Here is a 21,328-nt window from a genome sequence, read left to right as displayed (position 1 = left end):
GATGGAGTTCCAGCATAAGTACACTAGAACTCCAGCATAATATACTGGAGTTCCAACAAAGTATACCGGTCCAGTATAATATGCTTGAAGTTCATACACAAGTGCTCGAATCTCCAGTATATTATGCTGGAACTTTCTGTGTATTGGAGTTCCAGCATAATATGCTAGAAGTTCATACACAGGTGCACCGAACTCCAGTATATTATGCTGGACCGGTCTCTGTTGCAGCAAAATAGTGGCTATTTTTCATTGACTTGGTAAACGCTGGCTATTTTTGAATGACCAGTCCTAAAACTGGCTAGACCGTGCTATTTTTATGGTTTTTTTACGAAGATAACGAGCTAATAGCATATGTATTTACTTTTTGCACAATTTGGAATTTATGTCTTTATTATCATTTTATTAAACTATGTATTCCCCTTTTTGTGTCAAGGAATAGAATAGCTTATATCCCTTCATTATTCCTTACATAATGGTTGCCCTTTTAAGTAAATGATGCACCAGAGAACATGTAAAAAGGGAATAAGAAAAAAGGAAAACTAAATAATTTTCATTAAAATTATCTGTTACCCCTTGAAAATTAAGATAAAAAAAAAACTAAATAAAAAAAAAAAAGAAAAAAAGAAAAGAAAAGGTCTATATTGACGATTTTATTCTCCTCTACTTGTTCCTTTATTTCTCACAAATCATGAATGTTTATCTCATGAGACAACATTCTTGATTTGTCCTCCTTATTGTCTTTTGCCTCTTTGCCAAGATATTCATATGAAACTCGTATTCTGATTTCCATTACATCTTCAAAATTACTAAAGGAATAATTCCATTTTCCACATTAGGAAAAGGACCAAATTATAACTACTGAATAGAAGAACAAAAAAAATCTTTCTTTGGCTAAATCTGAAAATTATATGGAATGGCTTTAAACTCCTGAGGCAAGATTTATTTTTGAGGAGATTAAATTGCAGGAAAAAATATTAAAGATGGGTGCATGTTGTACCTGTCAAAGGGTACGGCATTTTGATCAAGGAAATTATCGTCACCATTTTGTGGAGGAGAAAGAGGAGAAAGATATTATTATTGTTGAAGATGATAATTATAATGGTAATTTTGTAGGAAAGGGAGATTTTGGTGCTCATATTAGGTTGCATGGATATTCTAAATTTGTATCAATGTATAGTCAACAAGGTAAAAAGGGGATTAATCAAGATGCCATGACAGTTTGGGAGGTACATTAATTTATTCTTTAATTTCTTCTTCTCAAAAATTAATATTGTAATATTATGCATATTATCCTTATGTTTGTTGGTAATTAGCCGATACTGAAGGACAAAAGATGTAACATTACATTTTAACAGGCAGATGAAAGCTAGGTCTTCGCTCCTTTTTCACGAGGAAGAAAGGGGGTGGGAATAATCACTTTGAATTAATATTTCCATAATCTTTTTCTTTTTTCAATATCTAATTTGTATTTTCATTCATTAACATGAAGATATAATTCTTTTATGTTTACCCTCATAATGGTCAAAATAATCATCCCTTTTCTTATTGATTATTGTGGCCTGTTGCCTGGAATTGGATGAATAGGACTAATACATTTTAATTCATACACAATGGGTGTGTTTCTATGAAGGAAAATATTTCGTTAAAAATTATATTTTTTTGAAAAATAAATAATTTTCGGTGTAAATGCAGAATTTTGGTGGCCAGAAAGGTGTGTTCTTTTGTGGTGTATTTGATGGACATGGTCCCTCCGGCCACAAGGTCGCGCGCTATGTGCGCGACTTGTTACCGTCAAAAATTTCGTCATCTTTAAAGGAGTCTAATAATGTGAGTGATGATCAAAGAAGCACTGAAAATGGTGATGAATCTGATCAGAACCCACTCTTTGCTGCAACAAAAGCTGCATTTCTCAAATCTTTTAAGGAAATGGATGAACAACTTGAAAAGGAACCTTCTATTGAGAGTTATTCCAGTGGTACAACAGCTGTTACTTTATTTAAGCAGGTATTTAAATTGAGAAGTGTACAAATATCCCTTTGTTTCATTATATATGACCAATATTTGACTTAACACGAAATTTATATGCATATCTGTGAGTATAGCGGAGCCACCTTAGACTAAGGGGTATCAATTGACCAGTTGAGGTTGTTGTGCGCAGTAACAGAGCCACGTTAGGTTAAGGGGTGTCAATTGATACCCTTTCACCGTGAAACTGCATTGTTTAGTTAGGTCAAAAATTTATTTTTATGTATATATTATTATTATTATTATATATCCTCTTAGCTTTTTCATGTGCTTAAATTTTTATATTTTTGATACAACTTAGTGAAAGTCCTGACTTCGCTGCTGCTCACCAACAAGCTCAACTTGTTTAGATAGATGATTGACTTTGTGATTCTTTGTTTATTATAATTATGGAAATTTCAGGGAGAACATTTGTTAATTGGAAACTTGGGGGATTCTCGAGCTATAATTTGCACCAGGGATGAGAAAAATCAGCTTATTTCCGAACAACTCACAGTGGACTTGAAGCCTCACATCCCTAGTAGGTCTTCTCAAGAAAATGTTTAGTGAACTCAATTTTAAGACAAAAAAAAAAACTCATATAATATTTATTGTATTATTTTTTCATTAGGTGAATATGAAAGAATCAAAAGCTGCAAAGGAAGAGTAATGGCAATGGAACAAGAACCAAATGTTTATAGAGTTTGGATGCCAGATGAAGATTGCCCTGGCTTGGCCATGGCTAGAGCTTTTGGAGATTTTTGCTTGAAAGACTATGGCCTAATTTCAGTCCCTGAAGTGTATTATAGAAAGCTTACTGACAGAGACGAATTTGTTGTATTGGCAACAGATGGGGTAAGCATCTTCACACAAATAACCAGCCGAATTCAGTATTTACTTTTTCTAGTCGGTATACATTGATTATACATTGACTATACATAATTATATACATATTTATATATGGATTATATATATGATACATCTGCCGGTTATTTTTAATTTGAGGCGATTGAGTGGACAACTATTTAAGTTAATCCTTCAATTTAAATACCACATTGTTGCATATATCTCTTTGATTTTTCCTACACTTGATGCATAATCCTACATATGACATGTATAATGCATCTACATGTTTAGATCATAGAAATTAATAAATCATCTTTGACATGACTTAATTATTACTCGAATTATTTTACATAATGCCCGCAAATACTTACTTTTAGAGTACTAACATGTTATAACCGATTAACTTAGCATTAATAATGTAAAAACTCTTCGTCCTGTTAGTTGATAGAACTTAAACTCTTTCTATTTTTAGGTGTGGGATGTTTTAAGCAACGATGAAGTGATACGGATAGTAGCTACGGCAAGAAAACGATCAATGGCAGCAAAATTGCTGGTGGAATGTGCAGTTAGAGCCTGGAAATACAAATATCCACGCGCAAAGATAGATGATTGTGCTGTAGTATGTTTGTTCTTGAAACGCCAAAGACCACTGTTAACCAAGTCAATGTCCGAGGTTACTCAATTGAGCTTCAACTATACAGAACTAGCAACCGATCAAAATTACCCTGACAATGCCAAAACAGACGATGGCCTTGATACGTTGCTTAATTTTCAAGTCGAAGAAGATGATGATCAAGATATTGCTCGTGGACCTGAAGATGGATCGGATAATATTGATAATAAGAATTCATCGACTACAGAGAATACACATAAACAGGGCCGGCGAAGAAGATCTGGAATGAAATTTGTGTATCCTGATGATCATCAATAATGTACGAAACTATAGGTCACTGGAAATTGAAACCAAATGCTTGTATACATATATGTAAGTGGCCAGATTTTCTTCTAAGTGTTTAATATCTATTATTTACATAATATGTTGCTCTATTGGTAAGAATGTAATAACTTAGAATTTTATTATGTACATATCCTGTTGTGTCTAGTTCGTTAAATCGAGTTTTGTGAAATTTGCTTTTGATCAATTTTATACAACTAGTCTTATGCTACGCGCTTTGCACGTGTAACTAAGTCGGTGAGTAGATGACTTTTTAGAAAATCATATTAGCACTATTAAATATAATATGTTTGTAATAAAAAAAAAAGTATACTCCTTAAAATATAGCATATAGTTTTACTTGACAAGACTTATCTATAAACTTTTCCGTGTTAATTTTTCTGATTATCTTTCACCGCCAATACTATTCTTATAAAAACAAATTTAGGTATCCTAAGAATTTTGTCAACTTGAAAAATAATTTTAATTATACGACGAATTTGACAAATAATTGATTTGAATTTTTAGACTTAATTATTTGACCTTAACATTAACGAACTAATTTATGTTTTATCGATTCAAATTCTTAATATTAGCTCATCCCAAGTTTTAAATATTTAATTGTAACATGAAAGGGATTGCAATTATGTTATATCTTTCAAATAAGAAATAATTGTATAAGTTAATTAAAATTTAGTTTATTTAAAGTACTGAATGCTAAATCTCTCTACATAGTTCAAATAAAAAGAATTAAATTATAGTTAATTTTTAGGTCTTAAATATTTAAAAATTAATATGAAAGATATTATAGTTAAATTGAATAATTATAATAAGAAAGGATTAATTAAGAAACTATTGGCTAAGATAGAAAACCTAATATCAGTCGCAAAATTACATATTGTTACTATGTTCGACCGCAAAAATATCTATTTTGATACGACATTTTACTATAGCATTCCATAAGATTTTGTTTTTGAATCATATGACATATAAATAAGAATTATTGTTTTATCAAACCCTTTAGAAGTATTGTTTTTCTAGAATGTCTATTAAAGCATTATCAACTCCAAATAATTAGTTCGACCATAACTTGAATTTCTCTTCCTTTTTTTTTGTTTCTTAGGATAATTTTAGGTTTTATGATGTCTGTAAAGAATAAAGTTTTTCTAGGGCTATAACTTCTATATCTATCTTTGTTTATAAGGTAAAAAATTTAACGATCCTAAATTTAGCAATTCNTAAATATATTAGAAAAAAATAAATTACACTTTTATCCAATATGACATCATTTTCTAAAGTGTAAAAGACGAACAACATTCCACTAAGGGAGTTCATGTTTTTAATATAGTATATAATATGTGGATAGATATAGGTATAAATAATTTGTATAAGATAAAAGTTTAATTGATGAATAAGTTTTAATTGATATCAAAATCCTAAATATAAGGCCTTAGTTCAAATAAAGAGGATAAATTTAATAAATAAAATTTTAGTTGATCTCAAGATACCGAATATTAGGGGGAAAAAAAGTTATACTTAATTTTCAAAAACTTTTGGCCCAAGAACTCCTTCTACGTGTAGTTAATGTTTAGCCTTAAATTTTTTCTAATTTTGGTACTNTTAGCCTTAATTTTTTTTAATTTTGGTACTACTAATTATAAATATGTTACATACTTTAATTAGGAAAAGAATTTATGTGAAGTAAATCCTAATCGATTTTAAGTCCTAAATATTAGGACTCTATAAATGTTTCAAAAAAGAAAAAAATTAATAGCTAAAATTTAATTGATTTTAAGGTCCTAAATATTAGGAAAATAATTTAAATTATAATTTTGTCTAATATGAAATATATTTTTAAAGGATAATAAAGACGAACGTATTCTTTCGTGCTTTGCGCGTGTACCCCATTTATGTATTCTTTCGAGCTTGTATTTTAATTATTTTAACTCTCAATATCATAGTATAAGGGACTTTGCAAAATTTAATTATTTCTTTCACCACAATATTCTGTTAGAAACAAATTTNATACTTAATTATTTATTTTTAATATTAAAGAAAATTATTTATTTATGTTTATTCAAATTCTTAATATTAGTCCATCCCAAATTTTAAGTGTTTACGTAATTATGATTTTATCTAGTAAGAATTCTATTTTTAAGGATAAGATATTAATGAATATTTTAGTTTCGAATCTTTGTCAGTGGGAATTGAACCCATGACCTTATATAAATTTTGAACCCCCTTGACCACTAAACTACACTTTTGGATTGTGTTAAGGGTGTAAAAAACGGATTTTTTCTTATATATAAAGTGTAATTTTTCGGCGAAGGGTGTTCAGGTGAACACCCTTGCGCCCCCCTAAATCCGCCCCTGGTTCTAAGTGTTGATTGTAATTTTTAAATATTATACAAAAAAACTTATGAAGAAAAATATATTGTTTTAGTAGAAGATATTTAAAATATAATATTCCTTCCAATTTATGTGAACCTTTTTCACTGGGCACGAAGTTTAAGAAAAAATGAAGACTTTTGAAATTTATGATCCTAGACAAGTTAAAAAGGGGCATGGAGTATTCGTGTGGTTATAAAAGTTTCTTATTAAGGGTAAAATTGTAAGTATAAGCTAAATTGTTACCAAATTTAGAAAGGAGTCATTCTTTTTGGAACAGACCAAAAAGGAAATAGGTTCACATAAACTGTAACAAGGGAAGTATGAAAATATATTATAGTTTCATATAATACAAACTTAATTGTGGACTCAAAATTTAATCATCTTAGCAAATGCATAACTAAGAAATATTATATTAAAAAAAAACGAAAAATATATTTGGCCAAACAAAGAATGGCCCAAACGTCCCAAATGGGGGTATAATGGTAACTTCGCACGGTTTTTAAGGGCATAATAGATATTTGCGCATTTTCGTTTTCCATGTATACCCTTGGCAGATTTTTCGTTTTAAATTAATTTTTTTCAACAATTCTCTCTCACTAATCTAATTGTCTTACCTTCCCAAGATGCATGCTTCATCAATTTCTATAAAGCACATATGCATATACTATACTAATTAAACGAAATACACTAAAATTTACATATACTATACCAATTAATCGAAATACACTAAAATATACAGATAATATATTAGAGGAAATACGTTTAAAAATTAGAAAAGATACGTATAAAAATTAAACTACTAAAGTGGTCACTTTCTAACCCTAAACACCTAATATATTTGGCCGAACCTAAAAAGCTTTTCCAGCCCCCTTTTTTCTATCTTTGTTTTCTCCTTCTTCATCTCTTATCTTTCTTAGGGTTAGATTAAGGAATGGACCACAGGAAGAGGAATAATGCTTCGAAAGTTTATGTAGTGTTTCGTGGTAAGAGGCCTGGATTGTACAACTCTTGGCATCGGTGTGCTCCTATGGTTATTGGTGTCAATGGCAGCATCTTCAAGGCCTTCAAAACGTATGATGAAGCCATAGCAGCTTTTAATGAGTTTAGAAATGGATCTCAAGCTGATAATATATCGGCATCGAAGGTGTATGTGGTATTTCGTGGTAAAAAGCCAGGATTATACAACTCTTGGTGTGAGTGTGCTCCCTTGGTTATAGGTTTAAGAGGAAGCATCTTCAAGTCTTACAAATCTTATGATGAAGCAGTAGCAGCATTCAATGAATTCCAAAAAGAAAATGTTTACAGTGAAGAACAATCTTCAAGTTCGTGTGTTGATGAAAGTGCTATGTCATCTGTGTTGTTAGCTGGAATGTTTGTAGAGATGAAAATTTCAAAAAATTGTTTAGTTTGATTATTGTTTATTTTGGTTATTATCAGTTTGATTGTTTAGTTTGATGTGTTACTGGTTGCCGCATTCAATCTCTGTAGAATAGATGCCAAAGCCTTTGTCTTTTGTACTCCATGTTGGAATGAAATAAGAATATAATTTTTTTTTTAAATATTTTGAAATGAACTGAATGTTTTAATTTGTCTATATTGCTGGAACCTTGTAAGTGCCAAAGTGTTATCATTTTGAACTTGTTTTAATCCCTACTACATTGATTCATAAGCACTCAACTATCTTTAAGTACTCATTTACTATCTCCATGAGTTCAGTATGTGCTATATTTTGCATCTTGAAGTACTAAACTATCTTCATAATTATTGACAATACATTTTCCTATTTGTCCAGTGTTGTTATCATAAGTTGAATGTGCTATATTAATTTGGAAAATAAATTGACCAATTTTAGAGTACTTAATTAATATTTACAAATATTATTATTAGTACTTTCATTTCATTAGGCATCAAACGAACAGTTGGAATATTGAAGACAATAGGACTGTTTTGTTAACTTTAATCAAACGATCATTATGCCTCGCTGTTTTTAGAAGGGTTTTCTATACCCTTTTGTTGTAACTCTATTCTTGCTAATACAAAACCCCAGGTAATCTGGAAAAAGTTCATAAAAAAATATAAAATATAAAAAAGATTCAAAACATAATAATAATAATAATAATTTCCTTCATTAATACGACATTGGTGATACATCACCAATACATAACTTGAAAAATAAAANGAAAATAGTAAAATGACTATTTTGTCTAGTGTTAAATCAAACTTTAAAGGATAAAAAAGGCGAACGACATTTCGCTAAGGGGCTTCGTGCTTTTAATATAGTATAGGTATAGATTATAGTGTATTCTCTATTAAATTTTTATATATTTTAAAAAATTCTACTTAAAAATAAAATTAATGAGATTTACGTGCCAGGTTAACACAGCACTCCATTATAGGTAGAGACTCTGCTGCCTACTATGTAATGTCCTAAACTGCTCCGACATGGCAGATTAGATACCGCATTTATGGCGACACGACACTAGCCAGTATGGGTGTGCGTATGTGATCCGTACTAGATCTGGTCCAATAATTTTGGGTACTTTGACCACGGCGGATGAAAAAATTCGAGACGAGATATAATTTGATTCCCAAAAGCAGAATAAAAACTAGGGTAAATTTAAAGATTATAGCATACCTTATCTAGAAAATCAATCATTTACTTATCGACAACTTGAGAATTAAAAAAAAAAAAAAACCACACTTTATAAACTATACGTAAGTATTCCACAAAATTTAATTTAGAGATTTTTTTATTTTTTAAAATTATTTTTAGCCGGATCCCTGCACCCGTATCCGTACTAAAAATCTTAGAATTTACATCTCGAAGGATCTAACCTCTAGATCCGCACCCATATCCGAATAACTTAGCCAATGTCTACTGTATTGGTTGCCGAGTTCATATCAGTGATTTGTAAAGATGACTTGTTTAGCTCTTACCAACATCTTTGAAAATACAAAGGATTCAAAATAAGATTTAAGAGGTACACCATATGCAATGTAACTTGTAGCTTAAAACTAAGCATACACTTGAAAACTAACTAGATCTTATTTCCTAACGATAGGTAATAAAGTAAAGTCATTTAAGCCAAAAAGAAAAATATTTACTTATCTACAGAATAATTAGCCAGCGTGCAATTAGTCGAGTGCGATACATACTGCACCATATCGATTGACTGTATCCCGCAATATATTACACGTGGAGTTTAATTCTAACACGATTAGATAGTGTATTGAGCTAGCTAATTAAGTAACACATTTTGCATAGTGATAGAGAAACTCTAATTATCACATAAATAAACGATCAATTTCAATTCAATTTAATTATTTTAACATTGAGTCCTTTAATCCTTCATTCTACGTACTTGGAGACAATTACATTTGGAAATTGTAGAAAGAAAGATTGGCTAATTTCTAAGTCCGAGTCAATTTTAAGGCGCAACACACCTAAAATAAAAGTAGTGTTTGATGCCAATTTTTTCCTTTTTCATATTCCTTTTGAATCAAGGATTTTTTTTTTTAATTCCATTTGAATATTAAAACTACCAGTTTTTATATTGGTCTCATCTACCTGGAGAATAGTTGAATTAAATTAACATACTTAAAAGAATGTAATTTACAATTTTTGTATGTTAAGGAGGTTTATAAAATATTTTGAAACAATATAAAAAGAACTTTTTTTTTGAACTTTAATAAATAATAAAGTTATCATTTTCTTACCCTGTACTTACAAAGTTGGGGTTTAACGTGTCTGTTTCGCTCCTCCACTACACTGGCAGTTCCTTTTTCAGACTCTCTGTATTTTCCCATTGCTGCCAGGTCTGTCCTCTTTCCTTCTTCTGCTTAAGCTACATTTACACGGCTCTGTTCTGTCTTTCTACATTTACCATACTTTTATACTCTGAATCCATCACATTTTGCTTCACTGGAAACATCGATCACTGAGTTGGTGATTGAAAAGTGTGGTTTCTAAGTTCTTAATATTTGCTGAAAATTTTTGTTGTCAAGGAACAGAAAAAAATGTCTACATTTTGTGAAAAGTTTTTCATAGTCGTCGTGTGTTAAGTTGCTGAATTTTTTTTTATAGTTATACCTTCGATTTTTCAAAAAATGATCATGTTCTCTCTTGCTCTTTTAATAATGGTGGTGTACGTGTTCAAGCCAGCTTGTGGTTAACTCTGTCCACTAAGGCCTAGAAAAATATAAAAAAATTACCTAATGAGCACCCAAGGGTCAATGAAGTGGGAGAATAATCATGAGGTTTCGGTTCAAATTTTAGTAGATGCAAACAATATTAGGTGATTTTTTCTCATGTCTAAATTTTGGTGGACAGAGTTAACTGGTATTTGTGTCTAAGTTTCGGTGGACAGAGTTACCCGATATTTGTGTTGGTGGGAGATATCAGGTATCTGATGGAATAGTTGAGATATGCTGCAAATTGACCGGATACAACAAGCCTTTGTAGGTAGAGTTACCCGATACCTGTGCTGGTGGAAGGCAGCAGGTACCTGGTGGAATAATCATTATAAAAAAAAATCACCTAATATTTTTTGCTCCAGGCTCCAGCTAGAATTCGAACCCTGGTCTGCCGTAGTTCATTCTTCGCTGCACACGTATCCGGCAATTCTTCCAAAAAAGCATAGTAAGCTGAACACCTAGTGTTTTTGCCTATGTTGAGATTTAAAGCCTGGTCTCCCACAAAATTTGTCCCACTTTATTGATAGTTAGGGCACAGTTTGGGTGGCAAAAATGATCATGCTCTCTTGGGTGGTAAATGCGGAAACAGGGGTGAGCTATAGGTTGTAGTCGTTCTTAGCGTCCCAATGATATTTACCTTCGACTTCTGAACACCAAACTAAACTAAATAACTAGACAACGGAGCCAAAATTTTCATCAAAGGAGTGTCAAAATATAAAAAATTAGATACACCGAAAAGTCACGGGGGGTCAACGTCAGGGGCGGAGCTACCCTTGTCCGAGGGGTGTCAACCGACACCCCTTCGCCGGAAAATAACACTGTGTAGATAGGTATTTTAAAAAAAAATTTGAATATATACAAGGGGTTGACAACCCTTGACACAAGACAAATTCCCGGTGCAATGGTCAAGGGGTGTCAAAAGTTACTGAAGGTTGCAAGTTCCATTCCCGATTGTAGCATAATTTCTTTTAATTTTGACACCCCTTTGTATAAATCCTGGCTCCGCCATTGGTCAACGTATAGTAAATATACATAAATAAATAAAAGTTATCTAGCAATACAATGTAATTTTCCGATGAACGGGTGTCGATTGACATCCTTGGGTGGCTCCGCCACTGAGTGGAGACATATGTTCATATGTTGTAATTAGTTTTGTTTTTTTCGTTTTCAAATGGTTTTGCTAGACCTCTTGTTGTACTATTTATGGAATTTTATGTGACACTTTGTAGGACTCTTTTCATTTACAAATTTTAAGCAATTTGAATTCCTGTGTGGCTGTGTCATCTCTCTCTCTTTTTGTTTTTAAATACAATGTATAACACAAACTTTCCTGAAAAAACATTAGCATGCAATATGGTTAGCTTGCTTGTAATAGTATTTTTATTTTTTTCTGTTATAGTCACGATGAGTAAGTTTTATGCATATTAATTTTTCAGGATGGGAGCAGGGAGAAGAACGCAGACCTTTGTATTTGATTCTGCATCATCACTACCCAACCAGACAAGCTACACTGGAGATTTTAGATATTTGACGAAAAGACAACTTGGCGGTGTCATATTTGGTTGCACGAATGATACCATGAAAGAATGTCTATGTAAACAGCTATTTGGTTAGTTATTTGGGTGCTAATAAGTTGGCCGCTTGGCCTTTCACAATAGTATTTAGGACATTTAGGAGTAAAGGCATATATATGGTTTGATAATTAGCTTTAAATGTCCTTTTAACTATCACATGAGAGCTGGAAATTGTTATATATACTCTTTCCTTTCTTCTTATTTTTGTCCTTTGATTGAATTGCTTGTCATTTTTTTTTCCTCTTTCCTTTTTTCTTTTTTAGGGTTGCCTGCTAAACATTTTTCATATGTGAAGAACATAGATCCAGGTCTGCCACTGTTTTTGTTCAACTACAGCAATAAGGAGCTTCATGGTATTTTTGAAGCTGCAAGCTCTGGAGAAATGTCTATCAATCCATATGCTTGGACAAAGGACGGTTCTGGAAGAACACTATATCCTGCTCAGGTTTTATGTCATGGTTTTTACTTGGGGTTTATTTTCTTTTGTTGATGCTTTCCTGTTTATGTCCAGAGAAGTATCTTCTGTTAAAAGTTTGCTGTTTTCCTGTCCATAAATGAAGGTTCAGATGCGTGTCCGTCTGCAGTGCCAACCACTGCCAGAAAGTCTGTTTAAACCTATAATTCTGGATAACTACTACAATCAGAGCCATTTCTTATTTGAGCTAGATCATGTTCAAGCTGGTAAATTGATCTCCAAGCTCTCATCTCTTGCATTTGCTCCAAGCAGCTGCATGCCGGAGAATGCAACTACATGGAGAAATATAATACAAGGTTTACCGGCAAATGACAATAGAGAGGAAAATGGTCGATCCGAGCCACAAGACTTGAAAGAAAATTTTGTCAACCCACTTGATTTAAATGGGAATTTTGGTGGGGGGGACATTTTTCTTTGTCCTAATGGCGCTGACCAGCAGCTGGAGGCACCATTAGATAATCAAGTAGAATTATATGATAAGGATCTTATACACACGGAAATTAGAGAATTGGCTATTCAACATGAATGCTCAGGGACCTCTATAAATGGGCATGCAGAGGAAAGCACTAATGCAGTGATGAATGCCACTATAAATGATGTAAAGATTGGGCAAGAAACTTTTCAGAAAACACAGACACTGAGAGAGGAAAAGAATGAAGAAAGCTCGTCTGACTTGGCTGTCTATCCTGATATTATAGCTCAGGTACTTCATCTTCTTGTAGTATCTGCTGATTGATGGAATTTTAGTTCACTTCAACTATATATTTTGATTACAGCTGCTTCAAGGAATGGAAGAATTGAAAGCTTCTAAGGAGGCGCAAACTCATAAGATGTGTAGTTTGGAGCAGAAGCTGGTACGCAATCTCAGAGCTATAGTACCATATCTATTCTGTGCTGAAATTGCATTCCTTCTTGGTTTGTCTCTATTGGAGAATATGGCCGCAGAAGACATGCACTATGTTAAATATCTTGGAACAATGGGTGAATACAGAGATCTGATCTTTTCCTATCCTTTTTTTCCTTTTCCGTTTGGTATTTTTTATTTTTTTGTGTGTGTTGGGGGAGGGGGAGTGGTGTAGGTGGAGGCGTGTTGGCATAAGTAAGAAAACACATTTTCATATAACACTGGAATCCATATGCAACCCAAGGATTTGTATTACCACTTTTGACTGTGAAAAGTCATCAGTCTGTCATCTTTCAAACAAAATGAAGGAGTTTCAGAATCAGAAGGATTTTGACATTTGTCTCCTCTTTCGAAGTAAATGAAACAATCAGAACAAGCAATAACTTCCAATGGTCTTCAGGATTCATTGGGATGTATGTATCTAGAGAAGCTAGCCTAATTTCTGAAAGAAGATGATAGGGATATTGTTACCAGAAAATTATCTTTTTGTGTAACTCGTATGAGAAAGTTACTCTGTTTTCAAATGATATTTATGTTAATTGACTAAATTAGCGACCAAAAGATAGAACTCTGGAAGTAAAGGCTTAATGATAAGTAGAAGTGAGATAGAATATATGCACTTCAAATTTAGCCCCCTGTAAGAACAATGTAGGTCGGGTGAAATTAGATGAGATTCTGGTGCCTAAGTGCAAACAATTCAGATATAGGCTCAGTCTTCTAGGAGAATGGTTGATATACCTTACATAATCGCAGTAATGTTTTTAGGTGGTATAGTGGTGGAGCTTTAATAGGCTGATTCATGGGTTTTATTAGTGCTATGAACATACTGAAGGACAAAAAGTAACATGAGTAGTAATTATAGAACTGGTTAGTTTACTTTAAAACTCTTTAAGTCGGGCTTCAATTGTTGAGAGAAGAAGATACTGGAAATTGAATATTTAGAGGAGAACCACGTGTGGGATTACACTAGGTATGTTGTTGTTGTCGAAGAGGAGAAATTATCAGCTTTAGGCTGTAAGAGACTTGGAACATTATAACTTGGGGGAAATGGGGATCTGATCATTACACCAATTTGGAATCGGATGTCATGGTGTAATTAAGGTTACATTATGAACCAAAAGGAATGAAATAAGGTTCTTGGTGCGCTGCAGGATGCAAAGGGAAAATGGTATTTGTATTCACGAAAACTGAGAAGTGGATCCAGTGTTATTATCTAGCGTCAAACATGAGACAAACCTTGTGTTTCCTTTATCAGAAAAGAAGAAGAAGAAGAAATACTGGTATTTCAAAAACCTTGTGGCTGTGTCAGGGAATTTAGTACTTTCTTCTCTTGTTGCTTATTGTGCATTCTGCTGTATCTAGATGTTCTAAGGGTGAACAAATCCTTTTGCCCGCCTCTGGAATTCTAGTATTTTTCCCACTTCATAGTGTTTATTGTGCATGTTGTACTGTATCTACACGTTTTGACGATGAAATTTTGTATTCTTGTCCTCTGTGGTACATAAGAACTTACCACTTGTATGCATGATGTGCATTTTAGAAATGCACTCCTGATGACTGTTATCTGCCTTGCATTTCAGGCCGATGCAAGAGAAGAGATTAAGCAGTTAAAATATAAATATTTCATGCCTGAGTCCTCAATTCCATCATGTCAATTGGCTGATGAAACAGTGTTTGAGCCAGTTGATCAAGTACTGCTGGATCCTGAGTCAATCTTCCTAGCCGGAGGATATGATGGGGTATCATGGTTATCTACCTTGGAGTCATACTCACTTTCAAATGATGTGTTAAAGTCTCTTAAGCCAATGAGTTCAGTTCGATCATATGCCTCAGCTGCAAAACTGTGTGGAGAGCTTTATGTATTTGGTGGCGGAACTGGAAGCTTGTGGTACGACACAGGTACATCTTATAGTTTTTAGCCCCCAGCACTCAGTGCTCCCATGTGCCACTTTCTCTAGCATCTTAAGTTGCTAATGCTGATGCTATGCCGCTTTTGTACAGTTGAATCATATAATCCAGCAGATAACGAGTGGACCCTACATCCTTCCTTGAATAAGAAAAAGGGTAGTTTAGCTGGTGCTACTTTGAAGGACAAAATTTTTGCAATTGGCGGTAGCAATGGGATTGACTGCTTTTCAGAGGTTGAGATGTATGATCCTCTAGTAGAGCGTTGGATTTCTACAAGATCCATGTTGCAGAAGGTTAACTTCATTGCTCCTTTTATTTGCATGTACCAGTAATTATTTGTTTCGGAAACAACAAACTATATATGAAAAGATGAAACTTGTCTGCTTAGATGGACGAATTTGAAATGATGAGAAAGCTTTCGGTTAAAGTCAAATTTCCAACTAGCACGTTGATGTGTATTGCTCTGGAATTTATTGTCACTCTTAAAAGTTGTGGCAAGTCAATATGGGATCATCTTGTCCTTGAGCTTCATTTTTTCTTATTGAAATCTTTATGTGTTGCCTCTTGGTCAAGCCTTATCAGCCTCTTATTATAGTTAATTAATAGTGAGAAAACCTAAAAATGTGGAGAGGAAGGATAACTTAAATTGCAAACTGAAGTTATGCAGGTTGATTAGCAATGATTTTAATCCAATAGCAAGTGAATTCTTGTCAGTGCTCGGTAACTCAGACATTATGCTGTTTCCTTGCCTTGTCCTTGTTTAAACATCAGGACCTTCACTTATCTTGTTTTGCATTATTGTTCTTAAGTAATTTCTCATATATGTTTCCATTTACTTGCTTTTACTGTTATATCTGTCTTGCAGAAGCATGACTTTATCTTCCATGCGTGTGTATTTGCAGCGATTTTCTCTTGCTGCAGCAGAACTCAATGGTGCGTTATATGCTGTTGGTGGATATGATGGAAGCAATTACCTGGTGTAAGTTATGAAATTGCCTTTTTTCTTATTCTGGCGCCTTCTTTGAACTGTATGTTTGAATGATACTTGACATTGTACCTCATGTCTCCAATCACTTCTATAATTGTTAATATCTTCCCCAAGGAGGAGACTTGGTTTTCCAATCTGTTGGTCTCGTAATGCTGATTACGCGAGTTTAGTCAAAGGAATTCTGCAAAAGTGCATGTGTAAAGGCATTTATTTTTTTGTTACAATTTTCTGCTCTCTTCTCTTATCTCCTTTCTGATCAAATGTTACCACAGGACTGCTGAAAGATTTGATCCCAGAGAACATTCCTGGACAAAAATTAAGAATATGAGTACGAGCAGAGGATGCCATGCATTGGCTGTGTTGGACGGGAAGTTGTAAGTTATCATTTTCGTGCTTTTTGATTGCGTATCTAATATTATAATGCCACCAAAAGGAGTAGGAGGTGCATTCTCCTGTAGTCACCCTCTTTATTCTGGTTTGGGGATGGGGTTTGGGAGCAGGGACCAGGTGCTATGCCTTATGTTGTAGCATTTCCCATTTGGGATGAATATCATCTTGTTATTTACTTTTAGCTTCATAACTGCTATGCAGATACGCACTTGGTGGGTACGATGGGTCTACAATGGTGTCTAGCACTGAGATATATGATCCCCGTCTTGAAACATGGATGGTTGGGGAGCCAATGAAGCACTCGAGAGGGTATTCAGCAGCTGTTGTTCTACAGGAGTCCATTTATGTGATTGGAGGGATTCAACCTGGTGAGGAAGTTGTAGACGTGGTGCGTATCATTATTTAATAAGTTTATACGCCGTTAGTATAAGTAATATTTATCTCTATCAACCTCTTTAAAATGTGCGATTTGTAATTTTGAAAATTAGATAGGTTACCTGCTACTATAGGTAAAAGTGACATGATGATGTAAAAATTCCTTACACAAATAGTGTGTATAATTTAAACTTTTATTTAATTGTTTTTCGTCATGCTAAGTTTTCATTATATACATGTGTTGCTCCTGCTAGCTAACTCTCCGATCATGATTGCAGATCGAATGTTATAAGGAGGGTCAAGGTTGGCAAACACCCAACTTGAGGGGAATAGGGAAAAGGTGTTTCTGCTCAGCTATAGTATTGGAAGGCTGAGTTCTGTTTTCGAAGTACAGAAGCTGCATCTTTGTTGGCATCCTTTGTTTAATATTTGCATTTTACAACTGTGAATAGGGTTACTAAATGTTTTTGGAAGCCTAAAGCACTTAACGTTGGGAAGTAGCAGAGTTGTGTCTGTTGGATCGACACCAGAAATGGCAATTCCTGTAGAACTCTGATAGTACAGTTAAGTAATAGCGTTGTTAGCCATCTTTTGCACAAATTCACTCTTAGGAAAATCTCTAGTTCCTTTCACAACATTATGCTCTTGCCAAGGGAAAACCATTTTGTTTTTGGAGGGTTGATATTCAATGTTTTGTGTCTTTTCCTGCACTTACATTTCTGGGATGTTTACACAAATAGTCATCAAATTCACTATTTACTTTTCCTAGCATCTATATACATAGATTATACATGGATTATTCTCGGTTATTTTTAGTTTAAGCAGTTGGGTGAAAAGCTATTCAGGTTAATTCTTCTAAATTTTTTTGCTAAAATCACCGGTTAGATGTGGCAAAATGGATTTAAAAAACAGTTATCCATCTGTACTATCCACTAAAAAAATGGGTTACATAATGCATTTTTAAAAAATGGGTCAAATATTATTCACTTAGAAATTGGATAACTAATGAGTTATGAGTTTAACCTGTATATTTTTGTAAAAAGTCAAATTGGGGGTTCCTCGAGTTTGGAAGACTAGGAGTTCTCGCAAAAGTGATCGTATTCAAGAAGCCATGGATGATATGTCCGCCGGTTAATTTATTTTCTATTCGTATTAAATATGGGTTGGGTCGGATAATTTATCCATTTGCATACCCATTTTCGACACGTCCATATTCGACCTGACTCTCCGTTTGCCACCCCTAATCACCACCAAGAAACCTCAACATTGTCGGGAGGAACTAAATCCAAAACTTTAAAAGCAATGGGAACTGGGAAGGGTGAATTGCCCTTATATAAAATCACTATATCATGCTTTCATTGCTTTGCAAACAAAAAGGAGAATGAAAATGACAATGATATTGGTTTGAGAAAATTAGAGTTTGGAGAATTTGGAAGCCATTGTTGTATCATAGACCTTGAGAAAGAATCGAGTTCTGGGAATGGAGAAATTATTCTGCAAAATGGTGCCGAGAGTAGCAATAAGATTTCTCTTGACATCCGAGTTAATGCCACCCATTGATACAATTTCAGCAAATGCAGCTGGTTCCTTGTTCCCTCCAAATGATATGTTCACTGATCCTTTCAGTACAACCATTACGAACTGTGAAAACACATACATGTAAAAGTCAAAACACGAAATATACTAAGTGCTTGTTTTCTTTTTTTGGTTTTGTTGGTTAAAAGTCTAATATTGGGAAACATCTTGAAACCATAAAGAAAAGGAAAAATGATATTATATAGCCGCTTTAAAAATAATAATTGAAGTTTATCTCTCCAAAAAGTTATTAGACATTACGGTATGTAATAGACTTTCGTTAGGGAACCAAAATATAGCTGGTGATGGACCACCAATGTGTGGCAAATTTTCAAGTACTTGTAACAACCACAACTATATATATATATACACAAAAACTATACCAATTTTATATACTTTTCGGCTATCGCATATAAATAGTTCTTGGCGCAGGAAAAAAGTGTCAATTTTATGTTGCTTCATAATAATAGTAACATAACAATTAATAATAATAAGACGCATGTCGTAGTATCCTCCGCCCATGCAAGAACTAACAAACTCTCTGTAATTTCATAAGTGAGATTAATATATACGCAAATCATACTTCTACCTAGGTAGAGAGGAAATTTCACCCTCACCTCAATATATCCTTCGCATTTTTTTTTTGACGTGCATTAGCCTTTTGACACGACAGGTTTATGCTGACAAAGGCATTTACTTGCATGCGTATAGTCTTTATCATACTGTCTATCACGCACATGATTCCACATCAAATTACGTCATTTGGACATGCATAATATTATATAAAAAAAAATAGCAAGTCGCTGTTTAGATAACAATATTGCTGGGTATAATTCAAAAATAGAATTTTAAGTTGAATTAATAGTTTGAGTAGTATATTTCAAGTGCAATAATTGTTTCTACTCACGGATTTTCAACTTATACAAACTTATTTTCAAGTGAAGGTCATACCCAACATAAGCAATTAGTAATCTTTTTCAACTGTAACTTCAAATATATACCCAATAGACATTGACAGACACGACTGGTGGAAAAAATAATATTCTCTCTGTTCCACTTTACATGAATCTATTTCCCTTTTGGTCCGTTTAAAAAAGAATGACCATTTTCTAAATTTGGTAACAATTTAGCTTAAACTTATAATTTTACCCTTAATGAGAAGCTTTTATAACCACATAAATACTCTGGGCCCTTATTGACTTATTTAAGATCACAAATTCCAAAACTCTTCATATTTTCTTAAACTCCATGCTCAGCCAAACAGATTCACATAAATTGGAACTGTGGGAGTAGATGGTCAAGAAAGTTTTTTGTTGTCACTTTGCCAATAACAATTGACACGTTTAATTTTTCAGAACTTTGCAAAAAATGTCTCAAGTGCTCATAGTTGCTAGGGATCTCAAATAACCTCAAATCCTTGGTGGCCATTCATTTTGGTCAAGGATATATGGTGTCCAAAAGTTGCACTCATGACTCTTTTTTAGAATGACACCACGTAGCCATTTTAAAGTACTGATATTTAAGTATTAGTCAGTGCGTATGTTTTTAGTTTCAATTTTTCAATTCAGATATTCAGAATAAAAATATCCTGAATTATCCTGAAGCTAAGATTTTTAATTTAAAATTTCAAGTTAAAATAAAATATTAGGTAATTTCTGAATTGAGAATGATTATATGTGCACTTGCCCCTAGACTTTTCCAGCTAAACACAAACTCCAGACTAAGAGGTTTCACCAACTCAGGACATTTGTTTTGGATAAGAAAAGTGTGAACCATTTTAAACAACGTACTCCAATCATCTCTACAACTTGATAATATATACACAAATCATTTGACGACAGACTAACAATAAGGGCCCTGCTAGTTTTCTAATTAATTACAACTTTAAAATGGTAACATAGACATCTCCTATATATTATTATCAATCGCTTGGGAATATAATCATCCATGTCAGGTTTTGAAATCACAAGTTTTAAAAGTAGTTCTGATATGTGTCCAAAAGCGGGGAAGCTATCTTTTCCGAAAAATTATACTGTTTAGTTAGGAAAATGTTTATTTTAAAAATGCATAAATACTACAAGTTGACTTCCCTTATTTCTTTGTGTTTTATATTTTTATATTTTGATACCCCTTACTAAAATTTCTGGCTCCGCCACTATATGTGTCTACTTTTTTTTTTTCTTAGTAAAGTCCAGCCTAAAGCAAACGCCGCCAATATAAAATGAAACGGAAGGAGTATATAAGAGTTGTTAAAACATGAGCTGTTTACAAACCTCACCTTTACACGAATCTTATACTCCTCTTTAAGAAAGAAGAAAGTAGAATGAAAAACTCTTGCTGAAAGAAAAGAAAAATAGCTAGACAAAATAGGAAGAAATAATCATATATAGCAATCATATGGATATGAAAATATTGAGAAAAAATTCATATAGTCGATCCTAACTTGCTCGTATAGAGGGAGGTAGAGAATACTTACGTTCTCGGGTTTACCGATGATAGAAGCAATAGCTTTGGTTGCTTCAGAGAAGAAAAGAGCAGTGTCGACTTCATCAAGATTCACGTTAGTTGAAACATTAAAGCAAGGCATGATTTTTCCTGTCTTTAGTTTGCTGTATAATAGAAGAGAGTGTTTCCTTTTCAAATGGCTGTGAAGCTTCTTAATTTATAGTGCAAAATTGGAATTATGCTGCAAGCCTGCAACTTGTTTTTCTTTTCCCTTTCTTGTAACCCTACGTGGGTCCTCTGTACGGTAGTAAATAATGCGGCTTGT

General features: G+C 33.4%; 3 protein-coding genes across 3 annotated transcripts; 2 read left to right on the top strand and 1 right to left on the bottom strand.

Annotated features, from left to right (window-relative positions):
* Positions 627–3,985, top strand: LOC109233314 (probable protein phosphatase 2C 65). Its single transcript, XM_019399150.1, has 5 exons — positions 627–1,226; positions 1,693–2,004; positions 2,428–2,545; positions 2,636–2,859; positions 3,323–3,985. The coding sequence occupies exons 1-5, from the start codon at positions 981–983 to the stop codon at positions 3,779–3,781; spliced, it is 1,359 nt and encodes a 452-aa protein (XP_019254695.1). The 5' UTR covers positions 627–980; the 3' UTR covers positions 3,782–3,985.
* On the top strand, positions 9,919–17,747 carry LOC109233312 (kelch-like protein 12). Its single transcript, XM_019399148.1, has 11 exons — positions 9,919–9,991; positions 11,806–11,978; positions 12,207–12,388; positions 12,504–13,121; positions 13,195–13,272; positions 14,903–15,221; positions 15,324–15,523; positions 16,133–16,209; positions 16,491–16,592; positions 16,810–16,996; positions 17,262–17,747. The coding sequence occupies exons 2-11, from the start codon at positions 11,807–11,809 to the stop codon at positions 17,355–17,357; spliced, it is 2,031 nt and encodes a 676-aa protein (XP_019254693.1). The 5' UTR covers positions 9,919–9,991; position 11,806; the 3' UTR covers positions 17,358–17,747.
* LOC109233313 (macrophage migration inhibitory factor homolog) lies at positions 18,276–21,253 on the bottom strand. The gene is made up of 2 exons (XM_019399149.1): positions 21,035–21,253; positions 18,276–18,624 (listed from the first exon to the last, which is right to left on the bottom strand). The coding sequence occupies exons 1-2, from the start codon at positions 21,143–21,145 to the stop codon at positions 18,397–18,399; spliced, it is 339 nt and encodes a 112-aa protein (XP_019254694.1). The 5' UTR covers positions 21,146–21,253; the 3' UTR covers positions 18,276–18,396.

This window comes from Nicotiana attenuata, chromosome 10 (genome assembly GCF_001879085.1).
Source record: "Nicotiana attenuata strain UT chromosome 10, NIATTr2, whole genome shotgun sequence".
NCBI lineage: Eukaryota > Viridiplantae > Streptophyta > Magnoliopsida > Solanales > Solanaceae > Nicotiana > Nicotiana attenuata.
The sequence above is the reverse complement of the archived record's forward strand: the minus strand, read 5'-3'. Positions and strand labels throughout refer to the sequence as shown.